The sequence below is a fragment of the Bos indicus genome, chromosome 28 (assembly GCF_029378745.1).
Source record: "Bos indicus isolate NIAB-ARS_2022 breed Sahiwal x Tharparkar chromosome 28, NIAB-ARS_B.indTharparkar_mat_pri_1.0, whole genome shotgun sequence".
Classification (NCBI taxonomy): domain Eukaryota; kingdom Metazoa; phylum Chordata; class Mammalia; order Artiodactyla; family Bovidae; genus Bos; species Bos indicus.
Genome location: NC_091787.1, coordinates 30,994,848 through 31,017,742, shown reverse-complemented (window position 1 = coordinate 31,017,742; position 22,895 = coordinate 30,994,848). Strand labels below are relative to the sequence as shown.

General features: G+C 37.9%; 1 protein-coding gene across 3 annotated transcripts in view; it reads right to left on the bottom strand.

Annotated features, from left to right (window-relative positions):
- Positions 1-595: 595 nt before the first annotated feature.
- Positions 596-22,895, bottom strand: part of SAMD8 (sterile alpha motif domain containing 8) — a 122,498-nt gene continuing 100,198 nt past the window's right edge. For all 3 annotated transcript variants that reach the window (XM_070782003.1, XM_019953981.2, XM_070782004.1), the window contains 4 exons: positions 18,256-18,351; positions 14,442-14,559; positions 5,374-5,524; positions 596-5,189 (listed from right to left, as the gene is read on the bottom strand). In XM_070782003.1, the coding sequence (XP_070638104.1) occupies positions 4,885-5,189; positions 5,374-5,524; positions 14,442-14,559; positions 18,256-18,351 (670 nt within the window). In that variant the 3' untranslated portion in view covers positions 596-4,884. The remainder of the gene's footprint in view (positions 5,190-5,373; positions 5,525-14,441; positions 14,560-18,255; positions 18,352-22,895) is intronic.

Below are 22,895 nucleotides of genomic sequence, written 5' to 3'. Positions count from 1 at the left end.
CACACACCACTTAATGCTGGGCAGTTCAGCATTTCAATAGGTTAGGTGCATCGGCACCAGACAGACCATTTTGGATACAAAGTATATTATATCCTACATTCACATTACACCAGCAACAGCAGTGGGCAGCTCATTTGTTTGGTGTTTCCACGGCTCTGAGTTGCTGAGCTACCCCTAACAACTATTTTCTCTTCTTTTCCTATTTATCATTATCTCCAAAGCTGATCCAACAAGATGATGGTACCTTCCTATAAAATCTACAATTAAAATAAACCCTAAACCGACAAACACAAACTTTAATGTGCCCAGGAAGAAACAGCTGTTTGCTTCCCTTTCCTCCTTCTCAACTTAATCTACAATTATTCTTAAACCATCAGTAATATCACTTTTCTTTCCCTAGTTTGCGGAAAAGAAAGGAGAAAGGGCAAATGGCTTATCTAATAGACAACTAAGAAGTAGTGCATGCCAGGGACTAGACAATACATTAGTATTTAAAGTTGCAGGACCCAATCATTTGCAAAAACAAAAAATTCACTTTATAAAACATAAAGCAGCTGCATTAATAATGCAAAGACATTTAAAGAAGAGACTACAATCCAATTTTCAAATGTTTTATTTTTAGTGTTTTTAAACATTTTAATACAACAAAGATATAAAATAATATATATTAGTTAAATCTGGATTTAATTTAGAATTGAGATATTTACTTATATACAATACTGTGCTTCAAGGTATGGCTACCACAGGAACTTTCACATCTTCAAGTAATACTAGTTTCTCTGCACATTGGGTGACATTTAGGTAGAATTCATAGAACAAAACATGCCCATCTTAGCCCAAGCTAATTTTGCTTCCCCCATTAAGTACCAGTCTCCACTTCTTTTGTTTCATATCAGAAATACTTCAATTGTCCTAACAAGTCATAGATTCTTTGAATAAAAAATTATTAAAATTGAACATTTTAAAGATGGTATTACTAACTGGTAACAATGCTTCACTAGTTCAGACAACCTAGTAGTTCAGATTGAAACAGAGCTGAAATAACAGCAAAATTAACATAGTACTCCCTCTCCTTCCATATTAGGTACAAAACTTCTTTATGCATAAACATGGAGTACACAGAGAAAAAGTCCTTGGCTAATATAAGGTAGAACCATAGTCTAAAAAATTAACTTTGGGGGAAGCTGAATTATGGCTTATAGATTGCACAGATGTTTTAATTCAACTTAATGCAAAATAATAGGCCACATTTTAGTTACTTGAAGTTGGTGGTCTTTGCTGGGGGTGAGGAATAAGTGAGAGGGGCACCAAAACCTATTTCCATAGTAATTTCAGTCATTCAAAGCTATTAAAAGAGAAGGAAAAATCCCTCAACCTCTTTCCTTTCTCACTGGTCACTTGTAGCAACAGTCTGACTTTTGATGTTACTAACAATTTCCTCTACAGCAGTACAGGGTAATTCAGATTAAACATTTCACAAATGCAAACTGTCACAGCCAAGTAAAGACGGCATTACAGTTGACATGCTTTGTTGGCTCTGAAACTCTCTAAATGAAACCAATACTGTTTAAGAAAGCCATGGGACTATTCTATAAAAGAGTTAGCCTATCTCAAATGCCTGCAAAGAACTGGCAAATGATTGTTACTATAATTACTTTTAGTAAGGGATAATTTAAGTCTACAAGAAGACAATCAAAGAATTAAATTTATTAAAGAGTTTAAAACAAGAATATGGTTAATGTTCTAAAACATTATGGAACAAGAATCCTCTAAAAAAAGTTTACTATGAAACTGACAACGAAATTGCTTTTTTACTGAATACAGTCAAAGCAGGTTAGTGTTATGAATATCACTTTGAATATATAAATAACACTTTCCAAACAGGTGTCCTCAAAACATAGGGTCTCATATTAGCTATAAAAGGATTTGGCACCTCTGTCCTTATTAAGTAAGAATTTTAAGCAGGTACAGGGTAGGGAAGAATGCCACTTGCAGTGCCAGAGTTACATCATCAGCAGGTCTCTAGCGTGGAGTTCTGTGAACAGTCCACACTCCTTTAACTGATTGGCTCTGTGGCCGAGTTCACTACATTCTGATTTAAAGTGATACTAATAAACAGACCTAGCATATGGAAAGTGTATTTTTACCTAAGCAATTCTGGCTACAGAGGATTATGGAGAAGACAGGCATGTTGAAAATTCTGCAGCACAGCCAAAAAAGGTTTCTCCCAAATTATGTGGTGATAATAGCAAACTTGCCTTCTTCTAAACCTGATATTCTCTACAAACTTCAACTAACCTTCAGTAACACTGTCCTGCAAGGAATTTTAAAAAAAGAAAAAAAGGTAATGCTGCCCCTAAGAAGACAGAAATTGCATGGAAGACTTTCAGTATAACCTCCAGTTTGCATCCCTGAACAAAAAATTGCCTTGGTTCCCTCTATACCGAAGTCTCAGTGTTTAATGAGGTAAACCTCTTACATGTTTGAAACCGCATACAAGGTGAAAAATCTGTAGATCTAAGGCATGCAGTTTCTCTACCTAGCCACAGTCACAGTCAAAATGTAAATTCTACTTTCATTATGGTTTTAACAAAATTGTTACAAGAAAAAAAGATACAAAGACAAAATCTGGAAATTTCCAGACAAAACAATAAGTAACAAAAATATAAGTTTTATATTAAAAAAAGAAATGGAAAAAAATGTTGTCTCAAAGTTTTCCAAGGAAGAGACCTGGAGATGATTAATGTATGTAAACACTGCCTTGTAATAGTTATAACAATAAATTATAAATCTAGCTTACCTTTTCCTCAAAATGGATATGGTAAAAGGAAGGTTGGGAAGTTATTTTATACTCCTCATTGCAGTCTGCTGTTAGGCACTCTCAGTATCAATAGCTCTGCAAAGTTAGTTGTAATTTTTTTTTTCCTATTTTGTTCTAGAATAAAATCCATATGAAGGAAAGAAGACTGCTGTTAGGAAATTTACCATTAAGTAGTTATTCAACATTCTTGAATTAATGGTGCCACGGATTTTTTCCAAACATTTTTCCAAAAACCAAAATCAGTCCCTTCCTAGCTAAATTCAGGCTTCTTCTGTCATTTGGAAAAAGTGGATGCTATGTATCTTTTGAATTCAAGGGTCAAACTACTCTGCATAGGAAACATCCTTCAACTTTCATGATAATGCACTTTCCTTGGATGAAATGTTGACATTTTCATCCCCAGAATGTACCAGAATCAACAATTTAAGGTATTATCAGATTCTAAAGTATGAGATTTAAAAGCATAATAAAACTAAATTATCTCATGACATTTTCTCAAGTGAAAAATAAAAAAACAATATTCAGAGAAGACCCAAACTGGGGTCACTCAGCACTAGCTGAAACTTGCTTGCATTATATCTGTTTCCCGCCCAATCCACTCAGGCTCCTTTGTAACTTACAGGGGGTGGGAGTATGACTCAAAGTGCAAAAATAAAATATTTCACTATATAAACAGCATGTTTCTGCTAAGTGGCCTAATTTTAGACCTCAATATGCCAGCACCTTTTCTAACTCCTTGTTTTAAAACTGAATGCAAAACTACACAATTAATATTCCAAGTGGCTAAGCTCATGAGTTGGGGTTCAACTTCTAATTCTACAACCATCCTACTATCAGAACTACTGTACAAAATCATTAAAAGTTAAAGTGACAGAGGTTATCACAGAGGTCAAATTACTTAAGGTACTAAATTTCTAGTGTTGTAAACAGCAACTAAGTTATATTACTCCTGACTGCCAAATTAAAGCTAAATAGAAAGAATGTATGTACACAATTGTATTTAAAAATAAAAAACAACAAAACCTTTTCATATCCAAATATGTCTGAGGCTGTCTGATGGTCAAGATGAGAAATTTCAAAAACCAAATAGTTATATTATGCCTGCAACCTGTTATAAATTTCAGACAAAAATTTGCATGCAAACATCCCCATTTAAGGACATAAGAACTTTATCTAACATCTGATAAAAACTCTCATTTTGCTCATTAAATAACATCATTAAAAAGCATAAAATTGGCCTGTCATCTATCCGGCTAACAGTCACAGCACAGTTATTCCAGGGACTTTCATCACTAAAATTAAGCCAATTTTATTTTTATGGATGCAGACATTTTTTCCCTCATGAATACTTACTGATGATCATACTAAACCCTTAGAACAAAAACAGAACTGAATCTTTTGTTAATTTTGGTGAAAAAAATGCCAGCATTATATTTGTACTTTGTCATCTTATATACGGCCTCTTTCATTCTCGTTTCAAGGATCCTGGTATCTTCAGTATACTTTTCTTACAGACAGTTCAGAAGGCAAAAATTAATTTGTCAGTAAAATGGATCACTTCCCAGAGTTGCATTTTTTTTAGAAAGACACAGAGATTCGTTCAAAGAACAAGTACTGCTCATTGGGTAGGGGTTTTTCCTCTGAAGAAAATAAGGAACCTAACAAATTATTAGTATTCTTCTCAATATTTCTTGCCTAGAGTCCTACTGGGGAATTTTTTTTTTTTCTTTTTACATCTTTCAACCAGCAAACTGCTTTAAGTTGATTAGCTTAAGTTCAATAGGCAAATAGTCAAAACGTAAAGCTAAGAGCCTGACTTCAATCATAATATTAAGTCTGCCTAAAGAGAAGAGGCAGAAAACATCTACTTAAACTTCTGTTGACAGACAGGTAAGGACTCTTGATTGTTCTTGTTGGCTTGCTATGGTCACAGCCTTGCTCAGGACAGAGAACTTTGTCAACATATAGGCAAAAAACCATTCAGGAACAACCTGGGGGAGAACACAAAGTTACTTTCAACAATGACTGCATCTTTAGTCATGAGCCCATTACAAAGATAGTCTTCATCCAATTAGTCTTTTCATTATTGCTGGTTTTGAAAATGGCCAGCAATATTCATTTGGGACTGTACCATTAACATTGCACTCAAAAAAAGAAAACATAGGAAACCAAATTCTTGCTCTCCTACTCTGCTGATATGCTCTCGTATTGGCTAGAGTATGGTAGTACAAAAAGAGTCTCGTTGTGATATAAAAGGCAATAAACACATCAATGGAATAATGTTCATGGGCAGCCAAAATGAAGAAGATTCCAAAGAGGTTGAGAACCCAGGATAAAGTGTGCAAGAAATTCCAGCTTCTTGGTGTATCTGAGAAAAGGACAGAAAGATCATTTTAAAATCATTTCTTCCAACATTTCTTCCAATGTTTCTCCGTCATGCGTTTCCTAGATCTGTTTTTCCCATTCTTCATAGAATTTAACACCCTTCCCACAGCCTCCTGTATAGCCAGCCAGTCATTTGCTATGTAGAGAAGCACTAAAGAAATACTTACATTCAGTGACAAAGAAATTCAGCATAGTTAGGACGACTGTGTGGCCACTGAACATGTAATCTCCACAAGTGTGAACGCCAGTTAGGGTCATACCAAAGCCACTCCAAATGGCAAAGGCCCGGTGTAATTTCTCCCATACACTGCCATATACCTATAAAGAAAGCTAAGAATTAGTGTTTCAAATGCTTAGGGCAATAGAGGCTCTTACAACTCCCACTGAAATTCAAAGACTGAATGACAGAGCTAAGCAAAATCAAACAGACTCCCACTGTAATTAACTGCAGACACCAATAATGGGTGGTCAAAGCTTGGCTATACTCAGAAATATTCTGGTAATTTAATGAAATCAATAGCCTCCCAGGTGGTGTAGTGGTGAAGAATCTGCCTGCCAATGCAGGAAATGCAAGAAACGCAGGTTTGATTCTGGGGCTGTGAAGATCCCCTGAAGTAGGAAATGCAACCCATTCCTCCAGTATTCTTGCCAGCAGAATCCCACGGACAGAGGAGCCTGGAAGGCTATAGTCCATGGGGTCGCAGAGTCAGATATGACCAAGCAACTGAGCACACATACAGTGAAATCAATGCAATTCAAACTTCTCTACTAGGACTTCCTTTACTATGAAAAGGTTGTTGTTGTTTAGTCGCGCAGTCGTGTCTGACTCTCTGTAACCCCATGAACTGCAGCACACCAGGCTTCCCTGTCCTACACTATCTCCCAGAGGTTGCTCAAGCTCATGTCCATTGAGTTAATGATGCTATCCAACCATCTCACCTTCCCTTCTCCTTTTGCCTTCAATCTTTTCCAGAATCAGGGTCTTTTCCAATGAGTCAGCTCTTCGCATCAGGTGGCCAAAGTATTGGAGCTTCAGCTTTGACCAGTCCCTCCAATGAATATTCAGGACTGATTTCCTTGAGGATTCACTGGTTTGATCTTGAAGTCCAAGGGACACTCAAGTCTTCTCCAGCATCACAGTTCAAAAGCATCAGTTCTTCAGAGCTCAGCTTTCTTTATAGTCCAACTCTCACATCCATACATGACTATTGGAAAAACCATAGATTTGACTCTGGTTGGCAAAGTAACATATCTGCTTTTTAATATGCTGCCTAGATTTGTCATAGCTTTTCTTTCAAGAAGTAAGTGTCTTTTAATTTCATGGCTGCAGGCACCATCTGCAGTGATTTTAGAGGCCAAGAAAATAAAATATGTCACTGTTTCACTGTCTCCCCATCTATTTGCCATGAAGTGATGGGATGGGATGCCATGATCTTAGTTTTCTGAATGTTGGGTTTTAAGCCAGCTTTTTCACTCTTTCACATTCATCAAGAGGCTCGTTAGTCCCTTTTCATTTTCTGCCATTAGGGTGGTGTCATCTGCATATCTGAGGTTACTGATATTTCTCCCGGCAATCTTGATTCCAGCTGTGCTTCATCCAGTCCGGCATTTCACATGATGTACTCTGCATAGAAGTTAAATAAACAGGGTGACAATACATAGCCCTGATGTACTCCTTTCCTTATTTGGAACCAATCCGTTGTTCCATGTCCAGTTCTAATTGTTGCTTCTTGATCTGCATACAAGTTTCTCAGGAAGCAGGTAAGGTGGTCTGGTATTCCATCTCTTTAAGAATTTTCCAGTTTGTTATGATCCACACAGTCAAAGGCTTTGGAGTAGTCAATAAAGCAGAAGTAGGTGTTTTTCTGGAATTCAGTTGCTTTTTCTATGATCCAATGGAAATTAAAAGCTTACTACAGCACAAAAGCATTGCCAAGTTTTATACCCTATAACACAGTAGTATTTGCTTGCCTGTTCTTGCCAATAAGAAACAGGCTATGACAGAGATAATGGCTACCATTCAATATCCACTTTCCCTTCTTCAGTAGTAACAGTTCTAAAATCAATTAGAAGAGGTGATGAATTCAACTATAACACTGCATTTCTCATCATTCCTTGCAGCTAGGAGTGGCTAAGAGACTAAGTTTTGTACAGTAAGATGGAAAGTGGAAGTCTAGAAGATTTCTGGGAAGGCTACTTATCAATGAAAGAGACAACAGCTTGGAGGAAGTCTTCTTTACCTTTCCTTCTTCCAGCCTACAACTCAGACATGACAGTTAAAGCTCTGGCAGTCACCATGACTACAAAGTGTCCTTGAGGATGCAAGCCAAGTGTTAGGACAAGAGAGCAGAAAGCCAGAAGAATCATGGATTTTTGATAACTCCATAAAATTATCAAACACCTGACGTGAAGTACCTATTTTCAGACTTCTCTTACGACAGAGAATAAATCATTGCTTGTTTATTAAACTATAGCCACCATAAAGTTCCTGTTATTAGTAGCCAAATCTAATCCCAACCCCCACACATAAAACTTAAAAGAGCAATCCATTTTGAGGAAGAGTTTGAGCAATGGTCACTTTTTTTAAAAGGCATTTAACACATCAGATCAGATCAGTCGCTCAGTCGCGTCCGACTCTTTGTGACCCCATGAATCGCAGCATGCCAGGCCTCCCTTTCCATCACCAACTCCCGGAGTTCACTCAGACTCACGTTCATTGAGTCAGTGATGCCATCCAGCCATCTCATCCTCTGTCGTCCCCTTCTCCTCCTGCCCCCAATCCCTCCCAGCATCAGAGTCTTTTCCAATGAGTCAACTCTTTGCATGAGGTGGCCAAAGTACTGGAGTTTCAGCTTTAGCATCATTCCTTCCAAAGAAATCCCAGGGCTGATCTCGTTCAGAATGGACTGGTTGGATCTTCTTGCAGTCCAAGGGACTCTCAAGTCTTCCCCAACACCACAGTTCAAAAGCATCAATTCTTCGGCACTCAGCCTTCTTCACAGTCTAACTCTCACATCCATACATGACCACAGGAAAAACCATAGCCTTGAGTAGATGGACCTTTGTTGGCAAAGTAATGTCTCTGCTTTTGAATATGCTATCTAGGTTGGTCATAACTTTCCTTCCAAGGAGTAAGCATCTTTTAATTTCATGGCTGCAGTCAAGATCTGTAGTGATTTTGGAGCCCAGAAAAATAAAGTCTGACACTGTTTCCACTGTTTGCCCATCTATTTCCCATGAAGTGATGGGACCAGATGCCATGATCTTCATTTTCTGAATGTTGAGCTTTAAGCCAACTTTTTCACTCTCCACTTTCACTTTCATCAAGAGGCTTTTGAGTTCCTCTTCACTTTCTGCCATAAGGGTGGTGTCATCTGCATATCTGAGGTTATTGACATTTCTCCCGGCAATCTTGATTCCAGCTTGTGCTTCTTCCAGTCCAGCGTTTCCCATGATGTACTCTGCATATAAGTTAAATAAACAGGGTGACAATATACAGCCTTGACGAACTCCTTTTCCTATTTGGAACCAGTCTGTTGTTCCATGTCCAGTTCTAACTGTTGCTTCCTGACTTGCATACAAATTTCTCAAGAGGCGGATCAGGTGGTCTGGTATTCTCATCTCTTTCAGAATTTTCCACAGTTTATTGTGATCCACACAGTCAAAGGCTTTGGCATAGTCAATAAAGCAGAAATAGATGTTTTTCTGGAACTCTCTTGCTTTTTCGATGATCCAGCGGATGTTGGCAATTTGATCTCTGGTTCCTCTGCCTTTCCTAAAATCAGCTTGAACATCAGGAAGTTCATGGTTCACGTATTGCTGAAGCCTGGCTTGGAGAATTTTGAGCATTACTTTACTAGCGTGTGAGATGAGTGCAACTGTGCAGTAGTTTGAGCATTCTTTGGCACTGCCTTTCTTTGGGACTGGAATGAAAACTGACCTTTTCCAGTCCTGTGGCCACTGCTGAGTTTTCCAAATTTGCTGGCATATTGAGTGCAGCACTTTCACAGCATCATCTTTCAGGATTTGGAATAGCTCAACTGGAATTCCATCACCTCCACTAGCTTTGTTCGTAGTGATGCTTTCTAAGGCCCACTTGACTTCACATTCCAGGATGTCTGGCTCTAGGTCAGTGATCACACCATCATGATTATCTGGGTCGTGAAGATCTTTTTTGTACAGTTCTTCTGTGTATTCTTGCCACCTCTTCTTAATATCTTCTGCTTCTGTTAGGTCCATACCATTTCTGTCCTTTATCAAGCCCATCTTTGCATGAAATGTTCCTTTGGTATGTCTGATTTTCTTGAAGAGATCCCTAGTCTTTCCCATTCTGTTGTTTTCCTCTATTTCTTTGCATTGATCGCTGAAGAAGGCTTTCTTATCTCTTTTTGCTATTCTTTGGAATTCTGCATTCAGATGTTTATATCTTTCCTTTTCTCCTTTGCTTTTCACTTCTCTTCTTTTCACAGCTATTTGTAAGGCCTCCCCAGACAGCCATTTTGCTTTTTTGCATTTCTTTTCCATGGGGATGGTCTTGATCCCTGTCTCCTGTACAATGTCACGAACCTCAGTCCATCCGGCACTCTATCTATCAGAGCTCGGCCCTTAAATCTATTTCTCACTTCCACTGTATAATCATAAGGGATTTGATTTAGGTCATATCTGAATGGTCTAGTGGTTTTCCCTACTTTCTTCAATTTCAGTCTGAATTTGGCAATAAGGAGTTCATGATCTGAGCCACAGTCAGCTCCTGGTCTTGTTTTTGCTGACTGTATAGAGCTTCTCCATCTTTGGCTGCAAATAATATAATCAATCTGATTTCAGTGTTGACCATCTGGTGATGTCCATGTGTAGAGTCTTCTCTTGTGTTGTTGGAAGAGGGTGTTTGTTATGACCAGTGCATTTTCTTGGCAAAACTCTATTAGTCTTTGCCCTGCTTCATTCCGTATTCCAAGGCCAAATTTTCCTGTTACTGCAGGTGTTTCTTGACTTCCTACTTTTGCATTCCAGTCCCCTATAATGAAAAGGACATCTTTTTGGGGTGTTAGTTCTAAAAGGTCTTGTAGGTCTTCATAGAACCGTTCAGCTTCAGCTTCTTCAGCGTTACTGGTTGGGGCATAGACTTGGATTACTGTGATATTGAATGGTTTGCCTTGGAAACGACACATAATAACAATATAAAAAAACTGCTGTAATTTTATTTGCATTTCTATGTGCAGCATGCTACTATATGCCCTTATGTTATTGCATTTAATTTCCACAAAAATTGTATGAACTGATAACTGTGTAGATTAGGAAACTGGCTTCAGAGAGGTCACACGGCTAATAAGTAAAAAGACATGAACAGAGGGAGTCCAGTTCTAGAGCCCTACATCTTAAAGATTCTATGGCCAATGAACAAGAGGAACAATCTCATTAGAATCGCCAATTCATTAGAAATCTCACCTGATTATACACTAACCAGTTTCCCCCTTCTGTCTCAGTTGATGGCAGGAGAGGGAGAGAAATTTATTATCAGAGAAAAGGAAAGGAGATACTAAAATATACATGGTTTGCTTATTTCCATGACCTCTAATGAGAATAGGGTTAGAGATGTTATGCAAGTGAGAGTAAAAAAATCAAGCAGTGAAGAACAGATTGCTAGGAAGATATCTCAGCCAAAGACAGGAAACAAGTGATGCCAGTTAAAAAAAAAAAAAAAAAAGAAATTATTACACAATACTGTAAATCAACTATACTGCAATAAATTAAAAATACTATAGTACAAAAAAGAAAAGCAATTATTGCCCAATTACTTGTCTCCCTATCCTTTCCAATCATGAAATGCCCCAAATATCTTTCCAGAAAAATAAAAACTGAAACACAATAGAATGAATTGAGACATTTTGACGAGAAATTTGCTTTAACTGTTTCTTTCCTTTCCATCACTAAATTAGAAAAAAAAACAGGCATGTTCTTGGTTCTGTCTCCAAACCCACTACTTTTGGGAATGAGATTTCAAGCAATTACTTTATTACAATGTAAAAGCCCTATGGAGTTCATTGTAAGGGATTTGACTGATAGATAATATTATCTTAACTTTCTAATTTTAATGACTGCTGCAAATACAGGTCAATAAATAGGTTATATTATAATTCAAAGCAATTAATAGTATTTAGGGCAGATCTGAATAGGTATACCCACATTAAGCTAACTGATAATGAAAAACTGTCATTAGAGACAGAAAAAGGGCTGTCCATACTGTAGAGGGATGGTATCTAATTTATTTTTGTAACACATGTTGCAGCCCTATGCATATATATCCTTTTCTTTAGTGGCTGACCCGCAATTAAATTCCTCAGCTACAGGGAATTCTCCTTTCACTGTAACAAGCTTACTTATTTTTTTTTAAAATCTCTTCTAATCGATTTGGGGGAAACTGTTCTATCTCTCCTTCACACTGTGCACAGAAATTCAGCAGATTTTCTAGCTAAAGAATGTCACTTGCTATCCAGTTGTACAAGAATTAAGTCATTAGCCACTGTAGTCCCTGACCCTCAACATACCCTGAAAGGACATCAGGACAGAGACCAGGAATGAGGTACTCTGTGTTCTGCGAAAACAGACAGAATAGGCCTTCAGTACCGGAGAAGGCAATGACAACCCACTCCAGTTCTCTTGCCTGGAAAATCCCATGGACGGAGGAGCCTCGTGGGCTGCAGTCCATGGGGTCACTAAGAGTCGGACACGACTGAGCGACTTCACTTTCACTTTTCCCTTTCATGCATTGGAGAAGGAAATGGCAACCCACTCCAGTGTTCTTGCCTGGAGAATTCCAGGGACGGGGGAGCCTGGTGGGCTGCCGTCTATGGGGTCGCACAGAGTCGGACACGACTGAAGTGACTTAGCAGCAGCAGCAGGCCTTCAGGACAGTTTCTCCCCGCCCCCCCAAGGAGAAAATTTTATGAACACAATTTCTTGCACCCATACTTAAAAAAGCACTGAAATCACTGACTAAGACACCTGTTCCTCATGCCTAGCAGCAACTTTCTACCAAGATGTGTGGCTCGATCACTTTCTCCAAGATCACATATATGCTACCTGCTTCCCTTACTTCTTTAGCATAGTTCCTAAGAGGCTGGTCTCAAACTCAAAGCTCTCACACTGTGCATTTTTATTTCAGTCAAGAGATTAAAGATTGAAATTTAAAATATAAGACCATAAAAGTCTCAGACATCATCTTTCATTAATCAGAATGACAGTGACTTCAAAAATTGATAAAATGTAGTACTGGCAGTGTGATGGGAAAAGTGACATGCACGGTGTGGTGACAGCAGTAAAAAGTGGTCTTTCCTAGTGAAAATGTCAGCAATATGTATCACAATTGCTATGTCCTTTAATTTCATAACTCCACTTCCAGGAATTTATCTTAAGACTATTAAATAAGTGAAATAGCATGTTTATGACAGCATTATTTATAAAGAGTAAGATTTGAAAATAACCTAAATGCATGCCACTTGGACAGTGGTAAATTGTACAATGGAATACTCTGCAGCTATTAAAAAGATGAGGTACAGTTATATGTATTTTTTCAGAAAAAAAGTAAACAACACATTGTTAAGTAAAACATAAGCTGAAGTACAATGTCAGCAATATAATCCTATCTTTTGTTTAAAAAACACTATCTATACAATGTGCAATGTGCAAGCATGGTTAAAAATAGTCTGTGTGGCTATATAAACTTTTAACAGTATTATTTATGGGGTGGGGTGAAAGAAGAGGGAATTTTTAATTTACGTATTTTTATAAAATTTGAAATTTTACAATAAGTTTATGTAACTTGGTAACTAGAAGTACTTTCCCTTTTTGCGGGGGGAGGTGGGTGAAGAAGAAACAAAAGCATCTTTTACCTTAAAAAAATAAAAGATTTCCTTTACACTAAATCCTAAATGTCATTACCCCTTCCTCCTTTCTTACTGGTCAGTCTCTTTATACCTTGAGAAAGTTTATATACCATTCAGCTCAGGGCTATATTTTTAGTTCTTGATCTCCTTTAGCTGCTTCGTCTTCCTTCCTTGGCATTTCAGCTATTTATATTGCAGTGGCAGAACTGACACTTAATTTGTTTTACACTTTACAAACAACATTAAAATAACAAGAAACGTGTTAGTATATTATTAAAATATTTGGGAACACATAACTAAAGCATGGAGGCTTAAAAAAGAGGGCTAACAAATCCTTTTGTCCAAATTTAATGAGTCACAACAGCCAATTTTGTATACAAAGCACAAATGATCTTCAGGATTTAAACAAATTTTCTTTAATAATTCATTACTTTGTTTTTTTTTTTGTTCCCATCTGTATAAGCTATCCTCTCTCAATTTAGCCAGAAGAGAAGGTATGTCTACAGTATACCAAAACAACCTATAAAGTATAAAACAAAAACAAAAAAAAATCAGCCATTATTTAAATACATCTCTGAAAGAGCAAAGTTTAGAGTAGTGGGTACTATATTTTAAATGGAATATGGTTGAACTGCATTGCTTTTTAAAAAAAAAATACTTTATTTTATTTGGCTGCGCCAGATCTTAGCTGTGGCATGGTGGGATCCAGTTCCCTGACCAGGGATCAAATTCGTGCCCCCTGCAGTGGAAGCAGAGGCTTAAACACTGCACCACCAAGGGAAGTCCCCACAACACTTTTTTTTTTTTTTTGAGAGTTAAAGCAGTTTCTTTGATTTTATCGGAATCCAGGACACGACCAGAAAAACACCCGAAACTACATGGAGACAGAAGACGAGACACAAGACTCCTCCCAGCTCCCCAGATCTAGCATGGGGACGATGTGGGGTGAAGCGGCTGGGGCAGACCTTGAGCCCCAGTCCCACAACACTTTGTAAAGAGGAGTGATGAAGACAGTGAAAGGTCCGGAGTCATGTAATATGAGCACCTAAAGACGCTGAGGATGGTGGGAAAGGAAAAACGATAATTGAAAGCTACTTTTTTTCTGTACTTTTTTTCAGCTCTACAGCATTGAACTAGATAGGATCGATGGATAGAAGTAACAGGGAAGCAGATTCTGGCTTAAGACTTTTACCAAATTATTTCTACATGTTTATTACCGATACCAAAAATGCTAAAAAGCACATTTTATTAATAATATTTAAAGCAAAATCTACGCCTTAGTTCATACACACATCTAAGCCATCAACACACTAAGAGTAAGAGGGAAGAATGACAAAGAAGATAGCGGCTACCTTTCCAGTACACTGAAGGTGCTGTCCTGGCACGGAGAGGGAGGTCACAAACATGGTAAAGCAGCGAAGCAAGAAGACAGTGCCCATCAGACTACAAAGCCTTCGCAGAAGTATGGACCTGTGAACAGAGTGACCAAAAAGGAAGAAAGATCAGAAGAAAACAAACCAAAATATCCCCAGGCAACTAATGTTTACTTCGAGGGAGAACAAGCAGGAAAACCATTAGATTCTTTGAAGACAGAAATCTTAGAGACCATGTAAGAGAAGTGTCCAACAGGACCTTCCACAATGATAGAAATGCACTATTTCTGCACTAATAAACCATCTATATGTGGCTCTTGAGTATCTGAAACGTACAAGCGAGGAACTTAATTTTATTTCATTTTCACTAAATTAAATTTGAACAGCCACATGCAGCTCGCACCCACCATGTTGGACACTGCAGACCTAAGAGCGTCATTTTACTTTAAGAAAATATGACTAAGAAAAAGCAAAAGTTACACAAGAAAGAAGATAGTCCCTCGCCTGACACTTAGCTTAGTGTTAGTTAACAGTACTCATATATTGTCATAACTTATTTACTTAATGAGAAGTAAAGTTAAATATGTGATTCTAGGGAATTTTTTTGCTCATTAATGACACTGTAAATTGGTTAATAACTAATTATATAATAAACTCTCTAATTTCTCTTAAATTTAAGCCATAAAATACTGTTTTTTAATACTAAGTTTTACATTAAGCACATCTCTAACAGAAACTTTAAACTGCATGAAATCACTTGTACTGTTAATTTTTTTTAATGTCTTAAGCGAAAACAGATTAGAAGATTCTTAAGTACAGAGACTTTGCTTATACATTTTTTAAATGCTCCTCCCACCCACCCTCAAAAAAGTACTGAACACAAGGTTAGGTAAGTTTCAAACTGCAGTGTGTACACCTGGGATGGAGACCAGAAATCTGGATTTAATTTTTTTCACTTCAAATATACTTGTGCTTTATTGTCTTTCTCCTCTCCTCAAGGAACTAATTATCCATAAGTTACACCTTTTTCAGGCTATCCCCTCAGTATTCCAAAAAATTTAATCTATTTTCTATCTTTAAAAATATATTTTCTTCAAATTATCTTCTGATTCATTAATCCCCTCTTCTGCTGGATTCAACCAGATGTCATACTCATTACTGAATTTTCAATTTCATGGATTTTAAAAAGTGTGTTTGCTTCTAGAGTTTCCATTTTATTCTGTTAAAATTATCTTGAACATAGTCAGCAGGGGCTTTCCTGGTGGCTTCCCTGCTGGCTCAGACGGTACAGAATCTGCCTGCAATGCAGGACACTGTTTGGTCCCTGGGTTGGGAAGATCCCCTGGAGAAGCGAATGGCAACCTACTCCAGTATTCTTGCCTGGGACATCCCATGGTCAGAGGAACTTGGCAGGCTACAGTCCATGGGGTCGCAAAGAGTTGGTGACTAGTGAGCTACTTATACTAGTCAGCAGAATTACTTTAAAATCTGTGTCTGTTACCTCCATTTTCTGGATCCACTGTGGGTCTATTCCATTATTTATTGTATCTCTTAAATTTTAATCATATTCTCTTACATACTTGTGTGCTTTTTTTTTATTATTTACTTGAGTGCCAGATATTGTATATAAAATTTTTTAGAGTTAAATTTATTGATAAGTCTATACTGTCTTCCCAAAGAGAGATCTGATATCTCTTTTGGCAAGTTGTTAAGGGATTTAACAATCTGGGGTCACTTTAATACAATTTTAGAAACTGAAATTATTTCAGATTAGGTTTCCGTCTCTGCAGGATCTGCTTCATTTCTGGTTCACTATTGAAGCTGTGGTACTATAATAAAGAAGAAAAGAAGATAAGAAAGAGAAGAACTAACACTGAATGGAGAGGGTCCCAACTCAAAGCAGAAGGATTCTACCATTTCTTACTTTTCTTAATAGGCCCTGCTCTCCAACATTTTGAGAAACCACAGGAGCCTAAATTGAATACACTATCATCCAGAGAAGAATTAAATTTGTTGAGAGTCAGTTAGCACTACTGACTTGAGAACAGTCTAGCCCATTCCAAGATCCACAGCTTAATCTGGGAGTTCTCCTATCAGCCACTCAACTTGGTTACATACCTAAGGCTTAGTCTCCTTATCTCAGCTTTGGCAATACAACCAGTGTAACCCTGCTTTTTTCAAAGATGTGTATTCATTCCTCTGATTTTACATCATAGGTTATTTTTTCTTTGTTTTCTTCTTCACGTGTATGTGTGTTTGGGGATCTTTGGGATTTTTCTGTCTTCCTGCAAGCTCAGTGATGCAATAAAAATATCTTAACACAAGATTTATGGAGAATTTTCTTATCATATGGTGGAAAGTCCAGAGCAAAGGTTTCTGCCTTCTTTCTTCCAAGTTATCATTTTGTGAGGTTTTTAAAGAAGATAACAAAGAACCTGGGTTTTAACGAGAGCCCAGGTGATTCTAATGAAAGTGGCACAAAGACCACTTTGAGAAACACTTTGTTTGACTAAGTAAACATCAAAACTTGCATTTAGTTGCTGCACTTTGCCAAACCTACCAAGGTTTCCTATATAAACTCAACTCTTGTTCTGAAAGAGTGGATCAATTCAGATCTACAGGGTCTTGTGAGGCAAAGTTAAATCAGAAAGCAGCAGTGATACACGTGTTTTTAAACCACTTCTGGTTTTAAGCAATCTAGTTATAAACATTCCTGCAGAGTAAAAGAGAATGAAGTGCAATATGGCCTAAAAGTGTGACAACAGCAATCGTCAAACTTTCTTTTCACCTTCAAAGCAATGAAATAACTGCTGCTTAGGAGCAAAAGCCCATCGCTGTGGTTTACCTTAAGCACCTCCTGGTGAGGAGAAAGAATAAAAAATCAAGCAAATGTCCCTATTCTTCTTCAGTATCCAAAGACAACAGACAGAAGATCCACAAACTTTGTCAGTTCTTTAATTTTTTCTTTACTATGCCTTAATCCTTGTTGCTTATATATTTTATATTACAGTACTGTGGTGTGTATCTGTTAATTCCATACTCTTAATTTATTCTCACCCTTCCTTTCTCACACACATACTTCCCCTTTGCTAACCATAAGTTTGTTTTCTATGTCTGTGAGTCTGTTTTTCTGTTGTAAATAAATCAATTTATATTGCTTTTTAGAGTTCACACTATGTCTTATTTTTTAAATAATTTCCCCTTTTTAATTATATAAGAAAGGAGCCTTCTCTTATGCTTCTCTTTCTTTTTTAATGAAAAAATTCTTCCCTTTATATTTCTTGTGAAAGTACAAAAGAAGCACCTTTCCTATTCAGCAATTTCCTATATTATCTATAGTAAACTACACTTGCTAGATGTGCATGATGTGCAAAATGATCTCTCTTTTTACTGGGCCTCCTTCAAGCAGAGAATAGTTTCTTCCACCCCAACATCTGACAGAAGACTGTTCCCTGGAGGGGTCCCAACCCTTCTATAGACGGTGACATTTCCAATTTGCTTACAGAGAAAGGGAAGGCTAGACTTAGACCGTTAGTAGTTAGCCCATGGCTATATATCACCATCTTTCCCTGCAAAGTATATTTGGAATATTACTAAATATATAGGTACTACCTCAGGTTGACTCTTTTGCCGATCAAACCCAAAATATTTTTCTGTACCAATAACTGTAATGTTATAATAACTAGAGAAGGAAATTAATAAGGAAACAGCAAAGGAAGAAACAAGGTTTGATGACCTTTACATAAGATAGTCAAAACATTTTCAGTCTTGTAATTTTAAATAAGAGAGGTACCTGTGCTTGTGAAGAAGAAGAACCAGGAGCCAAATATAGCACAGAATCATGCCACATACTTCTGTCATGGCAAAGGCCCATGGAATTCTAGGAACGCTGGAAAGGAAGAAAGTTACATTTTTGGACTGACATGAAGTACATGTATGCAAATGGTGCCACCCTTTTCAATAAGATACTCTTCTAATAATGACCTTAAAAGTATTTTCTTGGGACTTCCCTGGTGGTCCAGTGGCTAAGACTCCGTGCTCCTAAGGCTGAGGACCAGGGTTCGGTTCCTGGTCAGGAAACTAGATCCCACATGCTGCAACTAAGACCTGGCTCAGCCAAATAAAGAAATATTAAAAGAAAAAAAAAAAAAGTATTTTCTTTATCTGTTACTTCTTTTAGAAGATGGTATATGGAAAACCTGAGGAAAAAAAAACTATTTCATAAAATAGTTTTATGAAACTATTTGAACCTCTTTTGTCTGTGATTCCCAGTTATGGTTCTCTGCAGAGAAGTAACAACTCTTTTCTCCTTCCCCATAGCATGACAGACCCAGATACAGGACTGCTCCCAAAAGGGAAGGGGGGAAAAGGCTCACTTCTTAAGTGATATGCATTTCAGAATCCACACTGTCAGGACTTGAACTCAACTACTCTTTTTTTTGGTTGGTTGTTTAGTGTATTTTGTTTTCAAAGTAAATAGAATTTTTGTTTCGTTTTACTTCTTTTCTTGTCTCTCTCTGCCCTCCTTTGTTTTATATTTCTGTTTCTTCTGTCTTTTCCATTGATCTCTCTTTCCGTACTAAATCTGCAGCGCCTGTGATTACCCACCAGTAAAAGACGTGTCACTTTTCTCAATTAAAAAGAAAGAAGGGGGTGGGGAGAAGAGGAAGAAAAAGAACAAGGAAGAAAAATAAAGGAGGAGGAATGAGAAGTGTGGTGGAAAAAGAAGACGGAAATGAATTACTCCAAATAGGTCATCACTGAATGATAAGATTATTGAGTTGTATTTTTATTCTTTGTTAATTTACACTAAAATTTTCCATACTATGGCACATTAATTTTATAACTAAGGAACTAAAGGTATTTTAAAAAAGAAAACATGAAATCTGGAAGATATTAACATTCTACTCAAACCTTATTCAGAGTAACTGAAGAGAGACAATCATCTTCATTCAGGGACTCATCTTTTACCTATTACCTCAAAAAAAAATTCCTCTTGTGTATTTTTAATCTGTTGTTGCCTTATTTATCTAGCATTATGGGGAAAAACGTTATTTCACATAATACAAATTTTCAGATAAAAGATTCCTTTAAATGACTTCTAAAAACTTAAAACTTTTAAAACAATTTTTAAAAAGGTATATATGTAAATGGGCTTCCTTGGTGGCTAAGATAGTAAAGAATCCACCTGAAATGTAGGAGACCTGGGCTCGATCCCAGGGTAGGGAAGATCCCCTGGAGGAGGGCATGGCAACCCACTCCAGTATTCTTGGCTGGAGAATCCCCATGGACAGAGTAGCCTGGGGCTATAGTTCATGGAGTCCCAAAGAGTCAGACACAACTGAGCAACAAAGCACACAGTTTTTATGGTAAAAGTAAAAACTTTTACTGCCTCACCCTCAGCCTAAATGTAATTCTTGCTCCCCAAAGGCAATCACTTTCATTCTTGTGTTTTATTTGACATTGTATCTTCTGATAACACACACAAAAGCACATACAAATACACACACACATTCTCTCTCTCCCCCATGCTCTCAATATTATTTCATAATTCTGTTTCAAATAATTTTTGGCTTTTACTTAATGTAAAATTTTAAGTGTAGTTCATAGTTAAGATAATGGAATACAATCTCTTGTAAAACTTTTTACAATTCTCTGGAGCTAGGAACTTCCTGTTCTGTTTCTTGGGTGCCTATCACCAATTCACCTCCAGACTATTCTATGAATATCAAGAAACTGAGAATTGAGATAGAGAAATCTATCCAAGAGCTCCTTCTTTAGAACGCCTGCATTTTCTACTCCTTCTGCATGGTGTTTCTTAGAGTAAAACTTAACCCTCATCTTGGGAATTCTTTTCTATATTGGATACACTATTTCCTGAATCCCATGTCCTCCTCTGGAGAAGGCAATGGCACCCCAACTCCAGTACTTTTGCCTGGAAAATCCCGTGGACGGAGGAGCCTGGTGGGCTGCAGTCCATGGGGTCGCTAGAGTTGGACACGACTGAGTGACTTCACTTTCACTTTCATGCACTGGAGAAGGAAATGGCAACCCACTCCAGTGTTCTTGCCTGGAGAGTCCCAGGGACGGGGAAGCCCGGTGGGCGGCCGTCTCTGGGGTCGCACAGAGGCGGACTCGACTGAAGTGACTTAGCAGCAATAGCAGCAGCATGTCCTCCTCTTTCTCAATTTACTTCTTAGTTTTGATGTAGTGTATCCTTGAATTATTTTCTCAGATGAGGGACTACAAGATGAACTTGTTTTTAATGTCAAATCTACTGAGGTTTAATTTAAAAATTCACCATTTTTATCTATAGAGTTCCATGAGCCTTGACAAACATTCGGTCATGAATCACCACTACAATAAAGATACGGAACACTTTCATCACTCCAAAAGCTTCTCGTGTCCCTTCACTGTCATCAGTCTCCTCCTTTACTTTCAGCTGTGCGGCCATCACTGATCTGACTTCTGATGCCTACAGGTTTGCCTCTTCTAGAATGGCATATAAAGGCAATCAAACAATGTTTGTCCAAACACCTTTTGTATCTGGCTATTTTCATGTAATATATATCAGATTCATCCATGTAACTGTGTGTACAATTCTTTGTCCACAATTTCCTTATCCATTCACAAGCTATGGGTATTCTTGGCTATTTCCAGGTTTGGGTGATTATGAACAGGTCTTTGCATGGACATATGTTTTCATTTTTCTTGGGCAAATACCTAGGAATGACATCATTGAGTTCTATGTTAAGAATATGTTTAACTTCTTAAGAAACTATCAAGAGCTTCCCTGGTGGCTCAGTGGTAGAGAATCTGCCTGCCAGTGCAGGAGACGGGTTCAATCCCTGATCTGGGAAGATCCCACACGCTGTGGAGCTACTAAGTTCATGTGCCACAACTACCGAGCCTATGCTCTGGAGCGGGGACCCCCAACTACTGAGCCCATGTGCCACAACCTATTAATACTGAAGTCAGTGCACCCTCCAGTATCTACAGTCCTTTTCTCTTCTGCAGGTTTTCCACGGAGAGGAATTTGTTCCCTTGCTTGGAGGATTGGGGCTGGTATGACTGGGGATGGGAAGTTAGTCTGGCTACTTAAGGAAGGGAGCTTGAAGTCTTGTGATCAGTCCATAGATTTATAGTTAATCACCTTGAAAATACAATGAAACACGCCCCTTTGTTCTCATCTGGGAATGGTGTCCCCGAGTCCAGAGACCCTCCCATCAACTATGTTCGAGAACAAACTACCTGTCTTCAGTTGCAGTAGAACAGGTCTTAAATAGATTTTTAACCAGTTCTCCCATATTTAGCTTCTATCTATACCCTGTCTTGAGAGATGCTTAATGCCTCTTGTTTTGAAAGTTTTTCTGGAGCACCGCAGTACCAATAAACTCACCTCTTAGGCGCTGCTAGTCCTTAATCTCACAATAGGCACTTAGCTTTCTACTTTACAAATTTTCATTATTATCACTGCTTCTGCCTTCATTGGATTATTGGGAACCACCATCTCTGCTTTTTCCTGTTTGTTTTTTAGTGAAGCATTGTAAGGAAATTGTCAAATGTGTTTTCAATATCTCAAATTTATTTTGATGCAATGTTTTCTAAAGTGCAGTATACATGTTTTTCCTTTTTTTTCGGGATATAATTTAATTTTCCTTCATAATTCAGAGTCATTACTATGAACACAGACTATTACACTGGACAAGGTAATGACCTCAGGGACTACTGAGAAATTAAAGGCAGTTAAGCCTGAGATTGATGTGGCTTTTCCATAATTTATGTGTGCTTTTTACAGTGCTTCTGTTTCCTCCCTTGTTATTATGGTTATTAGCTATCTCTCCTCACATGTAAGTGGGCCTACCTCTAAAAGCATCTGTTTCCTAATTTTTTGTTTATGATGTGCTGAAGCTCTTGGAATTGTGTCAAGTAAGCTTGACACAACAAAGATCACTGTGAAAGTGATTAGGAATGTTCCCAAGGGAAAACCATAGAGTAATGGGGAAATGAGATCAGGAAGGCAAGGAAGCAAGGCAAGGGTGAAACATCAAGCAAACCTCTGTGGTAAACTCAGGCAAGGGCAACTTTGGCTCAGTTCTGTGGGGAACCTGGGAGACAGTGCAGGTCCAACCTAAAAGCTGTTCCTAACTTGGGCAAAGAGAAATGAAATACATATACCCAACCTCACATCATCGGTTAAGAGCTGCTGCTAAGGATGGAAAGTTCCAAGCATGTCTGGTTCTCTTTTTAAGCAGGCAAAGTGTATCCCAGCAGCCCAAGAGCAGTCCTCTAACAAAGACACACAACTGCTGGATGCTGGGAGTATAAATGTGCAAGAAAATGGAAAAGCAATCCAAGAGGATATGGAAGGAATGCTGACAGCTCCTGCTACTATTCTCCTGTGAATGAAGCTGATATTCAGGAGCATGAGGC